The sequence below is a fragment of the Rana temporaria genome, chromosome 6 (genome assembly GCF_905171775.1).
Source record: "Rana temporaria chromosome 6, aRanTem1.1, whole genome shotgun sequence".
In the NCBI taxonomy this organism is placed as follows: domain Eukaryota; kingdom Metazoa; phylum Chordata; class Amphibia; order Anura; family Ranidae; genus Rana; species Rana temporaria.
This window is the reverse complement of record NC_053494.1, coordinates 200,067,429-200,082,984: the sequence shown is the minus strand read 5'-3', so window position 1 is coordinate 200,082,984 and position 15,556 is coordinate 200,067,429. Positions and strand designations below refer to the sequence as shown.

Genomic DNA, 15,556 nt, shown 5'->3' with positions numbered 1-15,556 from the left:
CATTCATATTCTTTCAATGTGCTTGGTTCTCGTTGACCTACTTTATGTTGCATGTCATCAGATACAACTGTTCCTTTGCTGAATTTTGCATTCAAACTCATACAGCTACATTTGATAATAACACCCAGTGACACGAGCCTTATGTCTGATTATATATTGGAATCTTAAATTATCTATAATAAACTTCTTGTGATTTTATAGTATACGCATTAACATACAGTATATTTACACTACATTAGCTCTTTCTGTATTTTGTTTAATTTTTTGCTCCCAGTAGTCACCATTAAATTACATTATGTTGTTATATCAATTAAAACACCCTGTTCCTGATTCCCAGAACAATCATCTGTCTTTTATTGGGGAGGTTGCTAATTTGACATTCCCTGGGGAGTTTTTCTTGATTTTCATCTTAAAGCGGGAGTTCAACCATTTCTTTTTTTTTTTCCCCTTAGCTTCCTGCTCGTTCGGTCTAGGGGAATCGGCTATTTGTATTAAAATATGATCCGTACTTACCCGTTTTCGAGCTGCATCTTCTTCCGTCGCTTCCGGGTATGGGTCTTTGGGAGCGGGCGTTCCTTCTTGATTGACGGTCTTCCGAGAGGCTTCCGACGGTCGCATCCATCGCGTCACTCGTAGCCGAAAGAAGCCGAACATCGGTGCGGCTCTATACTGCGCCTGCGCACCGACGTTCGGCTTCTTTCGGAAAATCGTGACGCGATGGATGCGACCGTCGGAAGCCTCTCGGAAGACTGTCAATCAAGAAGGAACGCCCATTCCCGCAGCCCATACCCGGAAGCGACGGAGAGGATGCATCTCGTAAACAGGTAAGTAATGCACATATTTTAAAATAAATAGCTGATTCCCCTAGTAAAAACGAGCATCCATCTAAGGCTAAAAAATGCCCTCTAAGGGTGAACCACCGCTGGTTGTAAAGGTTTGTTTTTTATTTTCTAAATTGGTTCCTTTAACCACTTAGCCCCCGTTCACACCTAGGCGTATCTACGCCTGTAGTGCGACGACGCAGCCGCCCCTGAGACACTGGAGGGATTATTTCACATTGCCCTCTATGGAGATGGTTCACATCTCCACGCCGAACGCCGTACGCCTGCCGCCTGAAAACAAGTCCCGGACCTTTTTTTCAGGCGGCTTTTGGCGTTCGGCATAGGAGATGTGAACCATCTCCATAGAGGGGGTAAGGCTGCATTCACAATCGTGGCGTTTTGTCGCCGCAAATCGCGGTACAAAACGCCGCAATTTGTCGCCGCAATTCGCGGGACAAAACGCAGCGATTTTGCACGCCAAGGTGTGAATGCAGCCTTAAGCCCCGAACCTTTAGGCAGCTAAATGCCCAGGCCAGGTTTTGCGATTCGGCACTGTGTCGCTTTAACAGACAATTGCGCGGTCGTGCGACGTGGCTCCCAAACAAAATTGACGTCCTTTTTTCCCCACAAATAGAGCTTTCTTTTGGTGGTATTTGATCACCTCTGCGGTTTTTATTTTTTGCGCTATAAACAAAAATAGAGCGACAGTTTTGAAAAAAATAATAATAAATATCCCCCAAAAATATATAAAAAAAACATATTTTTTCCTCAGTTAAGGCCGATACGTATTCTTCTACCTATTTTTGGTAAAAAAATCGCAATAAGCGGTTGGTTTGCGCAAAATGTAAAGCGTTTACAAAATAGGGGATAGTTTTATTGCATTTTTATAAAAAAATATTTTTTTTACTACTAATTGCGGCGATCAGCGTTTTTTTTTCCGTGACTGCAACATTATAGCGGACACTTCGGACAATTTTGACACATTTTTGGGACCATTGTCATTTTCACAGCAAAAAATGCATTTAAATTGCATTGTTTATTGTGAAAATGACAGTTACAGTTTGGGAGTTAACCACTAGGGGGCGCTGGAGGGGTTATGTTTCACCTAGTGTGTGTTTACAACTGTAGGGGGGTGTGGCTGTAGGAGTGACGTCATGGATTGTGTCTCCCTATAAAGGGATCACACGATCAATGCAGCCGCCACAGTGAAGCACGGGAAGCCGTGTTTACACGCGGCTCTCCCCGTTCTTCAGTTCCGGGGACCAGTTAATAATAATTAGCTGGATGAGTACACAAGAAGGTCACCCTAGCGCAGCCTTTCTCAACCCTTTCAACACAAAGGAACCCTTGAAATATCTTTCCGGTCCCAGGGAACCCCTACTAAAAATTATGATATCTACAATTTATGATACTTTAGTGTGATGGTCAGTGGGAAGAATGCTCCTTACACTTCCGGTCATTGAGAAGAATTACCCCCTTACAGATAGCTAAAAAGATCAATGGCGTCAGTGGAAACTTATCTGAGAGGAAGAAATTGCTAATTGCTCAAGGAACCCCTAGCAATCTCTGGAGGAACCCTAAAGTTTCACGGAACTCTGGTTGAGAAACCCTGCCCTAGCGGATAACACAGGCTTACCCAATGTGCAGGGTCTAAGTACTAACTGGTATTCACCAGAGCACCTGATGGTGGAGATGGGTTTTGCTATGTGTTAGTACCAGGTCGCGGCCCTCAGGATTGCCCCACCAGGAGGTGAGCAGGTCCTGTAGCAGTTATACAGGTAGGAATCAAGCAGAAGTATAGCCAGTAAACAAGCCAAAGGTTGGTAACAAGTGGTTGCAGGTTGGGATAAAGCGGAAGCGTAGTTGAAGTACAAGCCAAAGGTCGGTAACAAGTGGTAGTTGAGAGAAGGACAGCTGCAGGTACACAAAGGGGCAAGATATCGACTAGAGAGAGCACAATAATCTGGCAAACAGGAAGTGCAAGCCATCTGTAAAATAGGAAGTTCATAGGAGGAGTTCAAATTTCACCATAAAAAAGGTACAAGGCAAAATTTTCCAAGGGTTCAGACAGCATACCTCTCAAGTGGTTCAGCAAGGAGAGCTACAGCTGGATGCAGTCAAGGTCCTGGGTTCAGATCTTGGTCCTGACACATAATAAGCAACCTGATTACACCCCAACCCAGGGATGGACTGCCCATTGGGACTACAGGGAGTTTCACGGTGGGCCGATGGCTCAGTGGGCCACTTCAGTGACAGCGGACTGCCGCCCCCCTCCGCTCCTCTGTCTCTTCCTTCCCGCAGCGCTCACCTCCTCTCCCTCCCTGCAGCGCTCACCTGGGGGGAACAGAGAAGCAAGGGGAGGACCAGAGGAGCAGGGGGGACGACAGAGGAGCATGGGATAGGGGACAGACAGCTGACTCAACAGCTATGGCGTGGGAGTTTATCACTTCTGCCTAATCTTGTCCCATAAGGGGGGCACCGAACTGATTGTTTGCCCCGGGTGAAATAATCTCTAGCTTCCCCACTGGTACTGCCTATAAGAGTACCAGTACCAACCGTTCTACTCTTATAAAGTAGAGTGGCTAGTGAAGGGGTAGAGGGGGCTTGGGTGGCCGGGGGGGTGCGGGAGTTGTCCGGCCCTCATGGAAGAGACCTGTCAAAGTGGGCCAGTCTGGATGAAGTCCAGGGCCAAATTTTTGTCCCAGTCCAGCCCTGCCCCAACCCCATGTACATATATAGATAAAAACGATATACTAAATTAAGATGGATGTCCAGACAAATATTTTGGGGTGGAGAAGGATTAGAACTCCTATTGGGTTTACACTCACCTAGAGCTCAACTAAGAAGATTTATCCTCATTTCCTCTTCACTGACAGTGTTTTACCTGACAGGAAGTGACTTCATGTGCTGACAAGGAGCATGCTGATAGGGGAAGAAGTAGAGTGATAGAGAGATGAGCTCATCACTGTGCTGCTTCTCCTTTCACTGTCCAGTCGCAGGCTGGGAGCTTATCCGGGATGGCCTAGGCCAGGGTTGTCAAACTCAATTTTATCGTGGGCCGCATCAGCATAATGATTGCCCTCAAAAGGTCCAGTTGTATCTGTAAGATTAGATGTCCAGCGCATCCCCTCCCCTTACATTAGATGCCAAGAGCCACCCCACCATCAGAAGTTGAGTCCCCCACTCTCCCTTACATCACAGTGCACCCCCTTTCCTTATGCCGCTGATGGGAAGAAGCTGGATGCATTGCTTGAAAGCAGAAAGTAAGGGTCTGGAGGAGGACCAGGGCTGTAGCTCTCCTGCAGCTGCAGGAGAGGTGCGAGGGTCACATGAAATTGCCTGGAGGACCAGATTCGGCCCGCGGGCCTTGTGTTTGACCCCTGTGGCCTAGGCTCAGAAGGTAGAATGATGCTGTCCATCAGACTGAGGGCATCTTGTGGCTGAAAAAAAGTACTGCATATTAGAAATTTAAATATTGTAACAAAAGCTATTTTTTTATTTGATCTTTTAATCATCTATTAATTTGTATCTTTTTATTTTGGCAAGAATTTTGCTTTAAGGTTTTTAATACATTAACATACAATGCTGAGATAATCTGACCACTTTCCTATCTATACAAAAATAAAAAATTGCGGCCCGGATTCAGAAAGCACTTACGCCAACGTATCTCGATATACGCCGCGTAAGTGTAAATTTGCGCCGTCGTATCTGTGCACCGTACCAAGAAAACTAGATACGCCTGAAAATAGGCTTCTTCCGACCGACGTAAATTTCCTACGCCGGCGTATCGTGGGCGCATATTTACGCTGGACGCATCAGGCTCTCCCATTGATTTCCTATTCAAATATGCAAATGACCTAGATACGCCGATTCACAAACGTACTTCCGTCCGGCGCATCTATATACGATGTTTACGTAAGGTGTCGGTCCGGCGTAACTTTACCCCTCATAAAGCAGGGGTAAGTCATGTTAGGTATGGACGTCGGAAACGTCGGAACAGCGTCGTATTTGACGTCGTTTGCGTAAGTCGTCCGTGAATGGGGATGGGCGTAGGTTACGTTCACGTCGACTAAACATTGAGCCGGCGTAATTTACGGATAAAATTCGACGTGATACTGAGCATGTTAGTTAGGTGCGTCAATTACGTGGGTTCACGATTCATTAGCATACAACACGCCCCCTACCAGCCTACTTTGAATTAGGCGGGCTTACGCCGGCCCATATACGCTACGCCGCCGTCATTTCGGGCGCAACTTCTTTCTGTATACACTACTCGCCTGTCTAAATTACGGCGGCGTAGCGCATATGAGATGCGCTACGCCCGCCTAAAGATACGCGCATCTTTCTGAATCCGGGCCTGCGTTCCCTTTAACAACTCTTATTTTTTTACAGTTCCACCTTACTTTTCATTTACTCTTCTAAAATATTCTACCTAGAAATTATGTAGCTACTGAGCTGAATAACTTCCCTGTGATGATCCGTATCAGAAAGAATACCTTCCCATCAATATAATCATCTCTCTCACTGACTATAATATTATTTCACCGCATGCGGAGGGAGCCTTTAGAGAGCTACAAATTATCAGAGAGAACGGTGAAATTACTGCCTTGTGTAAAGGAACGCATTAAACGATTCTGCCGACTCGTTACAATAAAGTAAATTTTATATTATTAACAGCCTTGACTCAATGGCAGAAGGTGAATGTGACTAAATGGGGGGATCACGCCCCGCGCTATCTAGAGGATTATGGGAGATCTTTAACTGGGTGCCTAAGAGCGCAATGACGCCATGTGATCATTATTCCCTGCTGGCATTTATTTTCTTTCATCTAATTGGTTTAATTACAGTTATTTTACCAGCGCAGGAAATATATATGTTTTCCAGAAATCGATGGAGCTACCAGTAATTGTTAGGTGATTACAAGGCTCCAGTGACTGATATAGTACTGTGGGAATAAGCTCAGTAATGGTTGCCATATGGTCATGGTGTACCACAACAGGCTCTTCACATTGAGGCTCCTAAGTGGTTTTACAAAGCTTGAAAGATCACTTAATTTATTTATTTGTCACCAGCAAATTCAATGGCGAGGTCTAGATCATTGCTTCTCAACCTTTTTGAGACCAGGACCCTGGTAAATTCACCTAAAACAGTATAACAGTATAAAATAAAGTTTATATTGACACACTAAAAGTATGGGAGTGCAAAACATGGTGTTGTGTTGACATACCTCTTTAGACCCAGTGGGGTAGATTCAGATAGATTAGCGGATCTTTAGATCCGCGTAATCTATCTGATTTACGATCCACCGGCGCAATTTTGCGAGGCTAGTGCAGTATTCACCAAGCACTTACCTCGAAACTTGCGCCGGTGGATTGTAAATCCCCCGGCGGAATTCAAATTCCGCGGCTAGGGGGAGTATACAATTTAAATCAGGCGCGTCCCCGCGCCGATTTAAATGCGCATGCGCCGCCGGCTAAATTTCCCAGTGTGCATGCTCCAAATGACGTCGCTAGGACGTCATTGGTTTCGGCGTGAACGTAAATTACGTCCATCCGTATTCGCGACCGACTTACGCAAACGACGTAAAAAATTCAAAACTCGGCACGGGAACGACGGCCATACTTAACATAGGATACGCCGCACTTACCCCTGCTATAGCAGGGGTAACTATCTGCCGGAAAAAGCCGAACGCAAACAACGTTAAAAAAAAAGCGACGGGCGGGCGTTCGTTTCTGAATCGGCGGATCTCCTCATTTGCATATTCGTTGCGTATACAAATGGATGCGCCACCTAGCGGCCGGCGGGAGATTGCAGCCTAAGATCTGACGGTGTAAGTCACTTACACCTGTCGGATCTAAGGGAGATCTATGCGTAATTGATTCTTATGATTCAGTCGCATAGATCCGACCGTCCCATCTCAGAGATACGACGGCGTATCAGGAGATACGCCGTCGTATCTCTATGTGAATCTGCCCCAGTCTGTCTGGACAGTATGGTCATTTGCCGACTTGGCACCATCCACCACAGGCAGCGTAACTCTTCAATGAGACACAGAAGCTGAATCCAACCCAGTTTTACATCCGTAAATTGCTGTACAGGGGATGTTTTTCCAGCCTTTTGAAATGTAAGAAGACAATGGGGTTGATTTACTAAAACTGGAGCAGTTGTGCATGGTAGCCAATCAGCTTCTAACTTCAGCTTGTTGAATTAAAGTGGAGGTTCACCCTAAAACACTTATATACCATTACATCCAGCATACTTCCGACATCTACAGTATGCTGTTTTTTTTTCCCCGTACATACCGTTTTATTGTTGTTTTTCCCCCGGCTTCTGGGTTCTGGCTCTCGCGGGACTGGGCGTTCCTATTCAGAGGTTAGATGATTGACGTCTGGTGAAAAACTTCGTCACCAGTTTTCCGTAACTAGCTGACCTGCGAGTCGGCTCTATATGGCGCCTGCGCAGTCAGCTATACATGCCGGGCGCAGGCGGCGTATAGCGCTGACTCACAGATCAGCAAGTTACCCCCACAGGAGCCAAAACTAAATAAAAAAAAACAGCACATGTAGATGTCGGAAGTATGCTGGATGTAATGGTATATAGATGTTTTTTAGGGTGAACCTCCGCTTTAAGGTTTGACAATAAAACCTGGAAAGCTGATTGTTTTCTAGGCAGAGCTGCACCAAATTTTGTACTCTTCAATTACTTTTTTAAATCCTGTCTTTGAAAAGTACCAACCAGTGGTGGGCACTCCATTAGGGGCGCGCCCCCCTTATCCATGTGCCCGGCCCCTAATCTACATGCAGGGGGCCCGGACGCATGTATTTCAATGTTTTTTTTTGTTTTGTTTTTTAAGCACATGAGTGGAGACTCATGCCGCGTACACACGATCATTTTTCAGCATGAAAAAAAAACGTTGTTTTTCAGCATGTCGAAAAAACGACGTTTTCCCAACTTCATCATTAAAACGATGTTGCCCACACACTATAATTTTTTTAAAAAAATGATCTAGCAAAGCGCAGTGACGTACAACACGTACGACGGCACTAGAAAGGGGAAGTCAGAAAGGGGAATCAGCTAAAGGCTGCTTTAGCTGATTCCGTGTTAGTAAAAGACGATTCGCGCTTTGTTGTCTTTTACAGCGTGATGAATGTGCTTACTCCATTATGAACGGTAGTTTTACCAGAACGAGTGCTCCCGTCTCATAACTTGCTTCTGAGCATGCATGTTTTTTTTTACATCGTTTTAGCCCACACACGATCATTTTTTTAACCATTAACGAAGGTTCTTCTTGCCTCTTTCAGGTTTTCCATGAAGCTGCATACATAGCCGCAGAACGTCAAGACCTCCTGAATGCCATTAATGAGTTTCTGGATTGTAGTATGGTGCTCCCTCCATGCGAGGTTCAGGGGAAGGATCTGCTGCGCACCATCGCCACCTACCAGAAAGACTTACTGAGGAAGAGGAGGGAGCGTGAACAGCGACGTTCCGCGAGGGATACCACGCCCAAAGCAAAAGGTCAGCACACATCAATACATACAACCATTGGGGAGGGAATCTGTGGATGGCTTCACACTTTAAGACCCGGTTCACACTAGAACCGTTCTAATAGGAGCGACGCAAGTCGCTCCGACTTAGAAAAAGGTTCTTGTACTACTTCGGGGGCGACTCGGGGCGATTTGCATTGACTTCTATACAGAAGTCATTTTGCAAATCGCCTTAGAAGTCGTCTTCAGGTCGCCTGGCCGAGTCGCCCCCGAAGTCGTGCCGCCCCTGTGTGAACCGGCTCTTAAGTTCATGGTAGCCACACATCTTGTCTCGGGTTTTATACAGATTTTAGGGTATGCTGGAAATATTTTATTAAAACCCTTTAACGTAGAATGGCGTAACTTTGTGCGGGCGTAACGTATCCTATTTACGTTACGCCTCCACAACTTTTACAGGCAAGTGCCGTATTCTCAAAAAAAAATTGCCACGGCGTAGCGTAAATAGGCCGGCGTAACCCCGCCTAATTCAAATTGTGAAGAGGTGGGTGTGTGTTATGTAAATCAGGCTTGACCCGACGTGATTGACGTTTTTCCCGAACGGCGCATGCGCCGTCCGTGGAATTTCCCAGTGTGCATTGCTCCAAAGTACGCCGCAAGGACGTCATTGGTTTCGACGTGAACGTAAATGACGTCCAGCCCCATTCACGGACGACTTACGCAAACGACGTAACTTTTTCAAATTTCGACGCGGGAACGACGGCCATACTTAACATTGGTACGCCGCACTTACGCCACCATATAGCAGGGGTAACTATACGCCGGGAAAAGCCCAACGTAAACGGCGTAACTGTACTGCGTCGGCCGGGCGTACGTTCGTGAATTCGCGTATCTAGCTGATTTACATGTTTTGACGCGTAAATCAGCGTACACGTCCCTAGCGGCCAGCGTAAATATGCAGTTACGATGCGACAGCGTAATAGACTTACTCCTGTCGGATCTAATAGATATCTATGCGTAACTGATTCTAAGAATCAGGCGCATAGATACGACCGGCCGGACGCAGAGATATGACGGCGTATCTGGAGATACGACGGCGTATCTGGAGATACGCTGTCGTATCTCCTCTAAGAATCTGGCCCTTGGTGTTTACAAGTTAAAATCTGTATTTTTTGCTAGAAAATTACTTAGAACCCCAAATATTATACATATATATTTTTAGCAGAGAATCTAGAGAACAAAATGGCGATTGTTGCAATATTTTATGTTTTTTGGGAAAAATACACTTTCATTCATTTTTTAAAAACAAAACAGTAACGTTAGCCAAATTTTTTTGCATAATGTGAAAGATGATGTTACGCCGTGTAAATAGATACCAAACATGTCACACTTTAAAATTGCACACACTCGTGGAATGGCAACAAACTACAGTACCTAAAAATCTCCATAGGCGACACTTTTTTATTTAATTATTTATTTATTTTTACATTGTGTTTTAAAAAAAAAAATTCTGATCACTTTTATTGCTGTCACAAGGAATGTAAACATCCCTTGTGACTAGGGTTGTCCCGATACCAATACTAGTATCGGTATCGGGACCGATTCCGAGTATTTGCGGGAGTACTCGTACTCCCCCAAATACCCCCGATACCGAAATAGAATACTCCCGCCGCCGTTACGTCGCATCCCGCCGCATCCGCGCTGCCGCCGACTGTTTAATACGCGCAGGGAACATTACAGCATTCATTTGAATAGCTGTAATGATTGACACCACACATAGACACTCCCCCTTGCTCGGGTGAACTGTCCAATCCCGAGCAAGGGGGAGTGTCTGTGCGCAGCGCAGCACAAATCATTACAGCTGTAATGTTCCCCGCGCGTAGTATCCAGTCGGCGGCAGCGCGGGTGCAGGTAAGGGGGATATGGGGGGAGACAATGGCTGGATATGGGGGGAGACAATGGCTGGATATGGGGGGAGACAATGGCTGGATATGGGGGGAGACAATGGCTGGATATGGGGGGAGACAATGGCTGGATATGGGAGACAATGGCTGGATATGGGAGACAATGGCTGCATATGGGGGGAGACAATGGCTGCATATGGGGGGAGACAATGGCTGCATATGGGGGGAGACAATGGCTGCATATGGGGGGAGAAAATGGCTGCATATGGGGGGAGAAAATGGCTGCATATGGGGGGAGACAATGGCTGCATATGGGGGGAGACAATGGCTGGATATGGGGGGAGACAATGGCTGGATATGGGAGACAATGGCTGGATATGGGAGACAATGGCTGGATATGGGAGACAATGGCTGGATATGGGAGACAATGGCTGCATATGGGGGGAGACAATGGCTGCATATGGGGGGAGAAAATGGCTGCATATGGGGGGAGACAATGGCTGCATATGGGGGGAGAAAATGGCTGCATATGGGGGGAGACAATGGCTGGATATGGGGGGAGACAATGGCTGCATATGGGGGGAGACAATGGCTGCATATGGGGGGAGACAATGGCTGCATATGGGGGGAGACAATGGCTGCGAGAAAATGGCTGCATATGGGGGGAGACAATGGCTGCATATGGGGGGAGACAATGGCTGGATATGGGGGGAGACAATGGCTGCATATGGGGGGAGACAATGGCTGCATATGGGGGGAGACAATGGCTGCATATGGGGGGAGACAATGGCTGCATATGGGGGGAGACAATGGCTGCATATGGGGGGAGACAATGGCTGGATATGGGGGGGAGACAATGGCTTGATGAGGGGGGAGACATGGCTGCATATCTGTGGGGGGACATGGCTGGATATGGGGGGGAGACAATGGCTTGATGAGGGGGGAGAATGGCTGCATATCTGTGGGGGGACATGGCTGCATTTGGGGACACATTTAAAAAAAAGTATCGGTATTCGGTATCGGCAAGTACTTAGAAAAAAGTATCGGTACTTGTACTCGGTCCTAAAAAAGTGGTATCGGGACAACCCTACTTGTGACAGTAATAGGTGGTGACAGGTACTCTTTATGGAGGGATTGGGGGTCTAAGACCCCCAATCCCTACTTTGCACATCAAAGTATTCAGATCGCCGAAAACAGCAATTCTGAATACTGTATATTTTTAAAAATCCGGTGCCTTTGGCAGCTAAGTGAGTGAGTGAGTGAGAAACTTTTATAGCGCAACACATGCGAACTGAATCGCCTCTGGGCGCTTGGTATCCATTCCCTGGGCCCTCGGAAGAGATGGGTCTTGATCTTTCTCCTGAAGGCCAGGTGGTTTACCTCCAATCGGATGGTGGTTGGTAGAGCGTTCCATAGTCTGGGGCCTTGGACCGCAAATCTTCGTTCTCCTTTGGACTTGTATCTGGCTTTGGGTATCTGGAGTAGATTTTGGTTGGTGGATCGCAGAATGCGATTGGTGTTGTGAGCTTTTAGTTTCTCGCATAGATATTGGGGGGCATTTCCCAGAATACACTTATGTGTTAGACAGAGTGCTTTGAAAGTGATTCTGTCTTTTACGGGCAACCAATGAAGGGATCTCAACGAAGGTGAGATTGATTCCCATGTTTTTTTCCCAGTCACAAGTCGAGCGGCCGTATTTTGAACGACTTGCAGAAGTGACCGAAACGGTGACGTTGTGACGTCGCTTCCGTGTTCACAGAGAGAAGACTGGAACAAAGCCGTTTCCGGCTTCGTGCCAGTCTGTCTCTAGCCGCCGGAAGTGGCGGATCAAACATCGGTAAGAGCGGCGGAAGGTGGCAGGAGAGGGGAAGGTCCCCTCCCGCTCCTCTGGGATAACAACCGAGCGGCTTTTAGCCACATTGGTTGTTATCCCTAGGATGATGCCTGCAGCTGCGGGCATCATCCCGGTATAACCCCCTAAAGCCGAGGCCGCATATATGAGTAGGCCCGGCGCGAAGGGGTTAAATATTAAAGCCCTGTCCCGGCCATGTTTTTATTTTAGCTTTTGATATAGTAGGAAAATGTTAGAACTGCTATCAGGTTTTAAGGTTTGTAATACTGTCTGTATCCATTATAGAGACATTTTTTTTGTCAGATTTTTTGTATTCTTTATTATGAAATCTTTTACCATCGTTTAACAACAGCAGATCTTACGGACCATAGAAAATAAAAGAAAAACAGGAAACAATACACCATCAATACACCAAAATAGGGTGCAAGAATAAAAATCAAACAGAATCCGGTTCTGGTGCTCCAGGACCTTCAAAAGTGTGATAGGTAGTCAAGAAATTAGATGTGTAATTTATGTCCCTAGAACGCCTGAAGGTGCTCCCTGCATGTTGGGCCTCTATGTGGCCAAGTTGTGTAAAAGTCTCACACATGTGGTATCACCATACTCAGGATGAGTAGCAGATTGTATTTTGGTGTGTAATTGCAAGTATGCCTATGCCATATGAGAGAAATTACCTGTTATGACAATTTTGTGGAAAAAAAAATCGTAATTTTGCAAAGAATTGTGGGAGGAAATTTCAAAACAACTTAAAAACTTAAAGCGGGAGTTCACCCAATTCGTTTTTTTTTTCTATTTTCCCCTTAGCTTCATGCTTGTTTTGTCTAGGGGAATCGGCTATTTGTTTTAAAATATGATCCGTACTTACCTGTTTTCGAGATGCATCTTCTCCGTCGCTTCCGGGTATGGGTCTTCGGGAGCGGGCGTTCCTTCTTGATTGACAGTCTTCCGAGAGGCTTCCGACGGTCGCATCCATCGCGTCACTCGTAGCCGAAAGAAGCCGAACGTCGGTGCGGCTCTATACTGCGCCTGCGCACCGACGTTCGGCTTCTTTCGGAAAATCGTGACGCGATGGATGCGACCGTCGGAAGCCTCTCGGAAGACTGTCAATCAAGAAGGAACGCCCAGTCCCGCAGCCCATACCCGGAAGCGGCGGAGAAGATGCATCTCGTAAACGGGTAAGTACGGATCATATTTTAAAACAAATAGCCGATTCCCCTAGACAAGACGAGCATGAAGCTAAGGGGAAAATGTGTTCGCTATGGGTGAACCTCCGCTTTAAAAAAACTCACCATGCCTCTTACTAAATACCTTGGAATGTCTTCTTTCACACAATCAGCCCACTTGGATCCACCTGTGCGTGTTTCAGGCGGATCCATGCGGGCCACCCATTGACTTCTCACAGAAGACAGCGGGGGGACAGAGGATGGGCCGGATATGGCATAGATATCCATGGATACTGCTGCTATCTATGCCCGGAGGTGGGTGCAAATACCTGCATTATACAGGTATCTTCTCCCCCCTCCCCCCTGAAAGGTGCTAAATGTGATAACGCGGGGGGGGGGGGGCGATTCCAAAAAGCGGAAGTTCCATTTTAGGATAGAACTCTGCTTTAAGTTGCCTGGAGTACAGTTTGGCAGTCAAACACATTCTCCGCTGTGCTTCAAAAGGGCTCCTGTGATTACACATGCTACACAGCTATTCCAATTTACTGTTAAATTTTGCAAGATTTCTGAAAGACCTGTCTGTGTTACACATGACACCAAATTTACATTGCATTAACCATAGTTCTTTCAAACACTTTTTTTAAGGTGTTGTCTTTTTTCCAGACATAGAGAGGGATGTATCGAAGCCAGAGGATGATGATGATGATCAGGAAAGTGAATTAGACCCCCTGGAACGCTCAGGGTTTTTGTTTGGCGGTTTGGTGCATGATATTCGCCGGCGGTATGTGAAGTACTGGAGCGACATCAAGGACGGTCTCAACAGCCAGTGTCTGGCAGCCTCTCTCTTTATCTACTTTGCCGCTCTGTCTCCAGCCATTACCTTTGGAGGTCTTCTAGGTATCTATAAGAGACGTAACACAGATCTAAACACACTTTCTTTTTTTAGATTTTTCCTCGTTTTTATTATGGGGGAGGAGAAAGAATTAGAACCTCTGTACGGTTTTCAATAATGTCTGTGTCCTGTTAAAGTATATGTAAACCCAATCACCAGTATTTCATAAAAGCTTTAATATGGTAATGTAATTTAAAAGTCTTTTTTAATATTTTCAATAAAAAAAAAACTACAAATGTTCCTGCCATGAAGGCTCTTGGGTTGGCAGATATAATAAAATATTTACAATAATGTGAGGGGTGTATTCACATTTGTGAGATACTGTAGATTTATATATAATTTAGATTTATAACACAATTCTTTAGCAAACTAAACCATCCAGTTAGGTTTTACAATTTCCGCCTGGACTCCAACAACTCCTATAGCAAGTTTATAGTCTCTGGCCATCTCCTGTAGCATTTCTGAAGTCTCTGATCATCTCCTATAGCAGGTCTGTTGTCTTTGTTCATCTCCCATTGTCGGTCTGTTGTCTTTAACCATCTCCTGTAGCATGTCTGTTGTCTTTGACCATCTCCTGTAGCATGTCTGTTGTCTTTGATAATCTCCTGTAACATGTCTGTTGTCTTTGATAATCTCCTGTAGCATGTCTGTTGTCTTTGATAATCTCCTGTAGCATGTCTGTTGTCTTTGATAATCTCCTGTAGCATGTTTATTGTCTTTGACAGTCTCCTGTAGCATGTCTGTTGTCTCTGGCCATTTCCTGTAGTATGTCTGTTGTCTCCGACCATCTCCTATAGCATGTCTGTTGTCTCCGACCAACTCCTGTAGCATGTCTGTTGTCTCTGACCATCTTTTGTAGCATGTTTGTTATCTCTGACCATCTCCTATAGCATGTCTGTTGTCTCTGACCATCTCCTGTAGCATGTCTGTTGTCTCTGACCATCTCCTGTAGCATGTCTGTTGTCTCTGGCCATCTGCAGTAGCATGTCTGTTGTCTTTGACCCTCTCCTGTAGCACGTCTGTTGTCTCCGATCATCTCCTATAGCATGTCTGTTGTCTCTGGCCATCTCCAGTAGCATGTCTGTTGTCTTTGACCATCTCCTGTAGCATGTCTGTTGTCTCTGACCATCTCCTATAGCTAGGGTGACCACGTGTCCCGGATTGCCCGGGACAGTCCCACATTCTGCAGGTCTGTCCCGGGCACCTTCACTCTGGGACAATACAGTGTCCCGGAATGAAACTGGCACAGGTCCCAGAAAGATGTGACACCCCCCCAAACTGGTGAAGATCTACAGGTCCCAGCATAGATCTGTGAAATCTATGGGGTCACAACCTTAGATCTCACGGGTTCAGGCTGGGAGTTTCAAATTTGGGGGAGTCACATCTTTAGATATCAGGGGTTCATGCTGGGACTGGTAGTTCTTTACTTGGGTGGGGGGTGAC

At 46.1% G+C, this 15,556-nt stretch overlaps 1 protein-coding gene across 1 annotated transcript in view; it reads left to right on the top strand.

Moving 5' to 3' along the window:
- LOC120944151 (anion exchange protein 3-like) overlaps positions 1-15,556 on the top strand; it is a 66,241-nt gene that overhangs the window by 25,303 nt on the left and 25,382 nt on the right. Inside the window, exons 8-9 of the mRNA XM_040358064.1 lie at positions 8,123-8,336; positions 13,867-14,118. Coding sequence (XP_040213998.1) covers positions 8,123-8,336; positions 13,867-14,118 — 466 coding nt within the window. The remainder of the gene's footprint in view (positions 1-8,122; positions 8,337-13,866; positions 14,119-15,556) is intronic.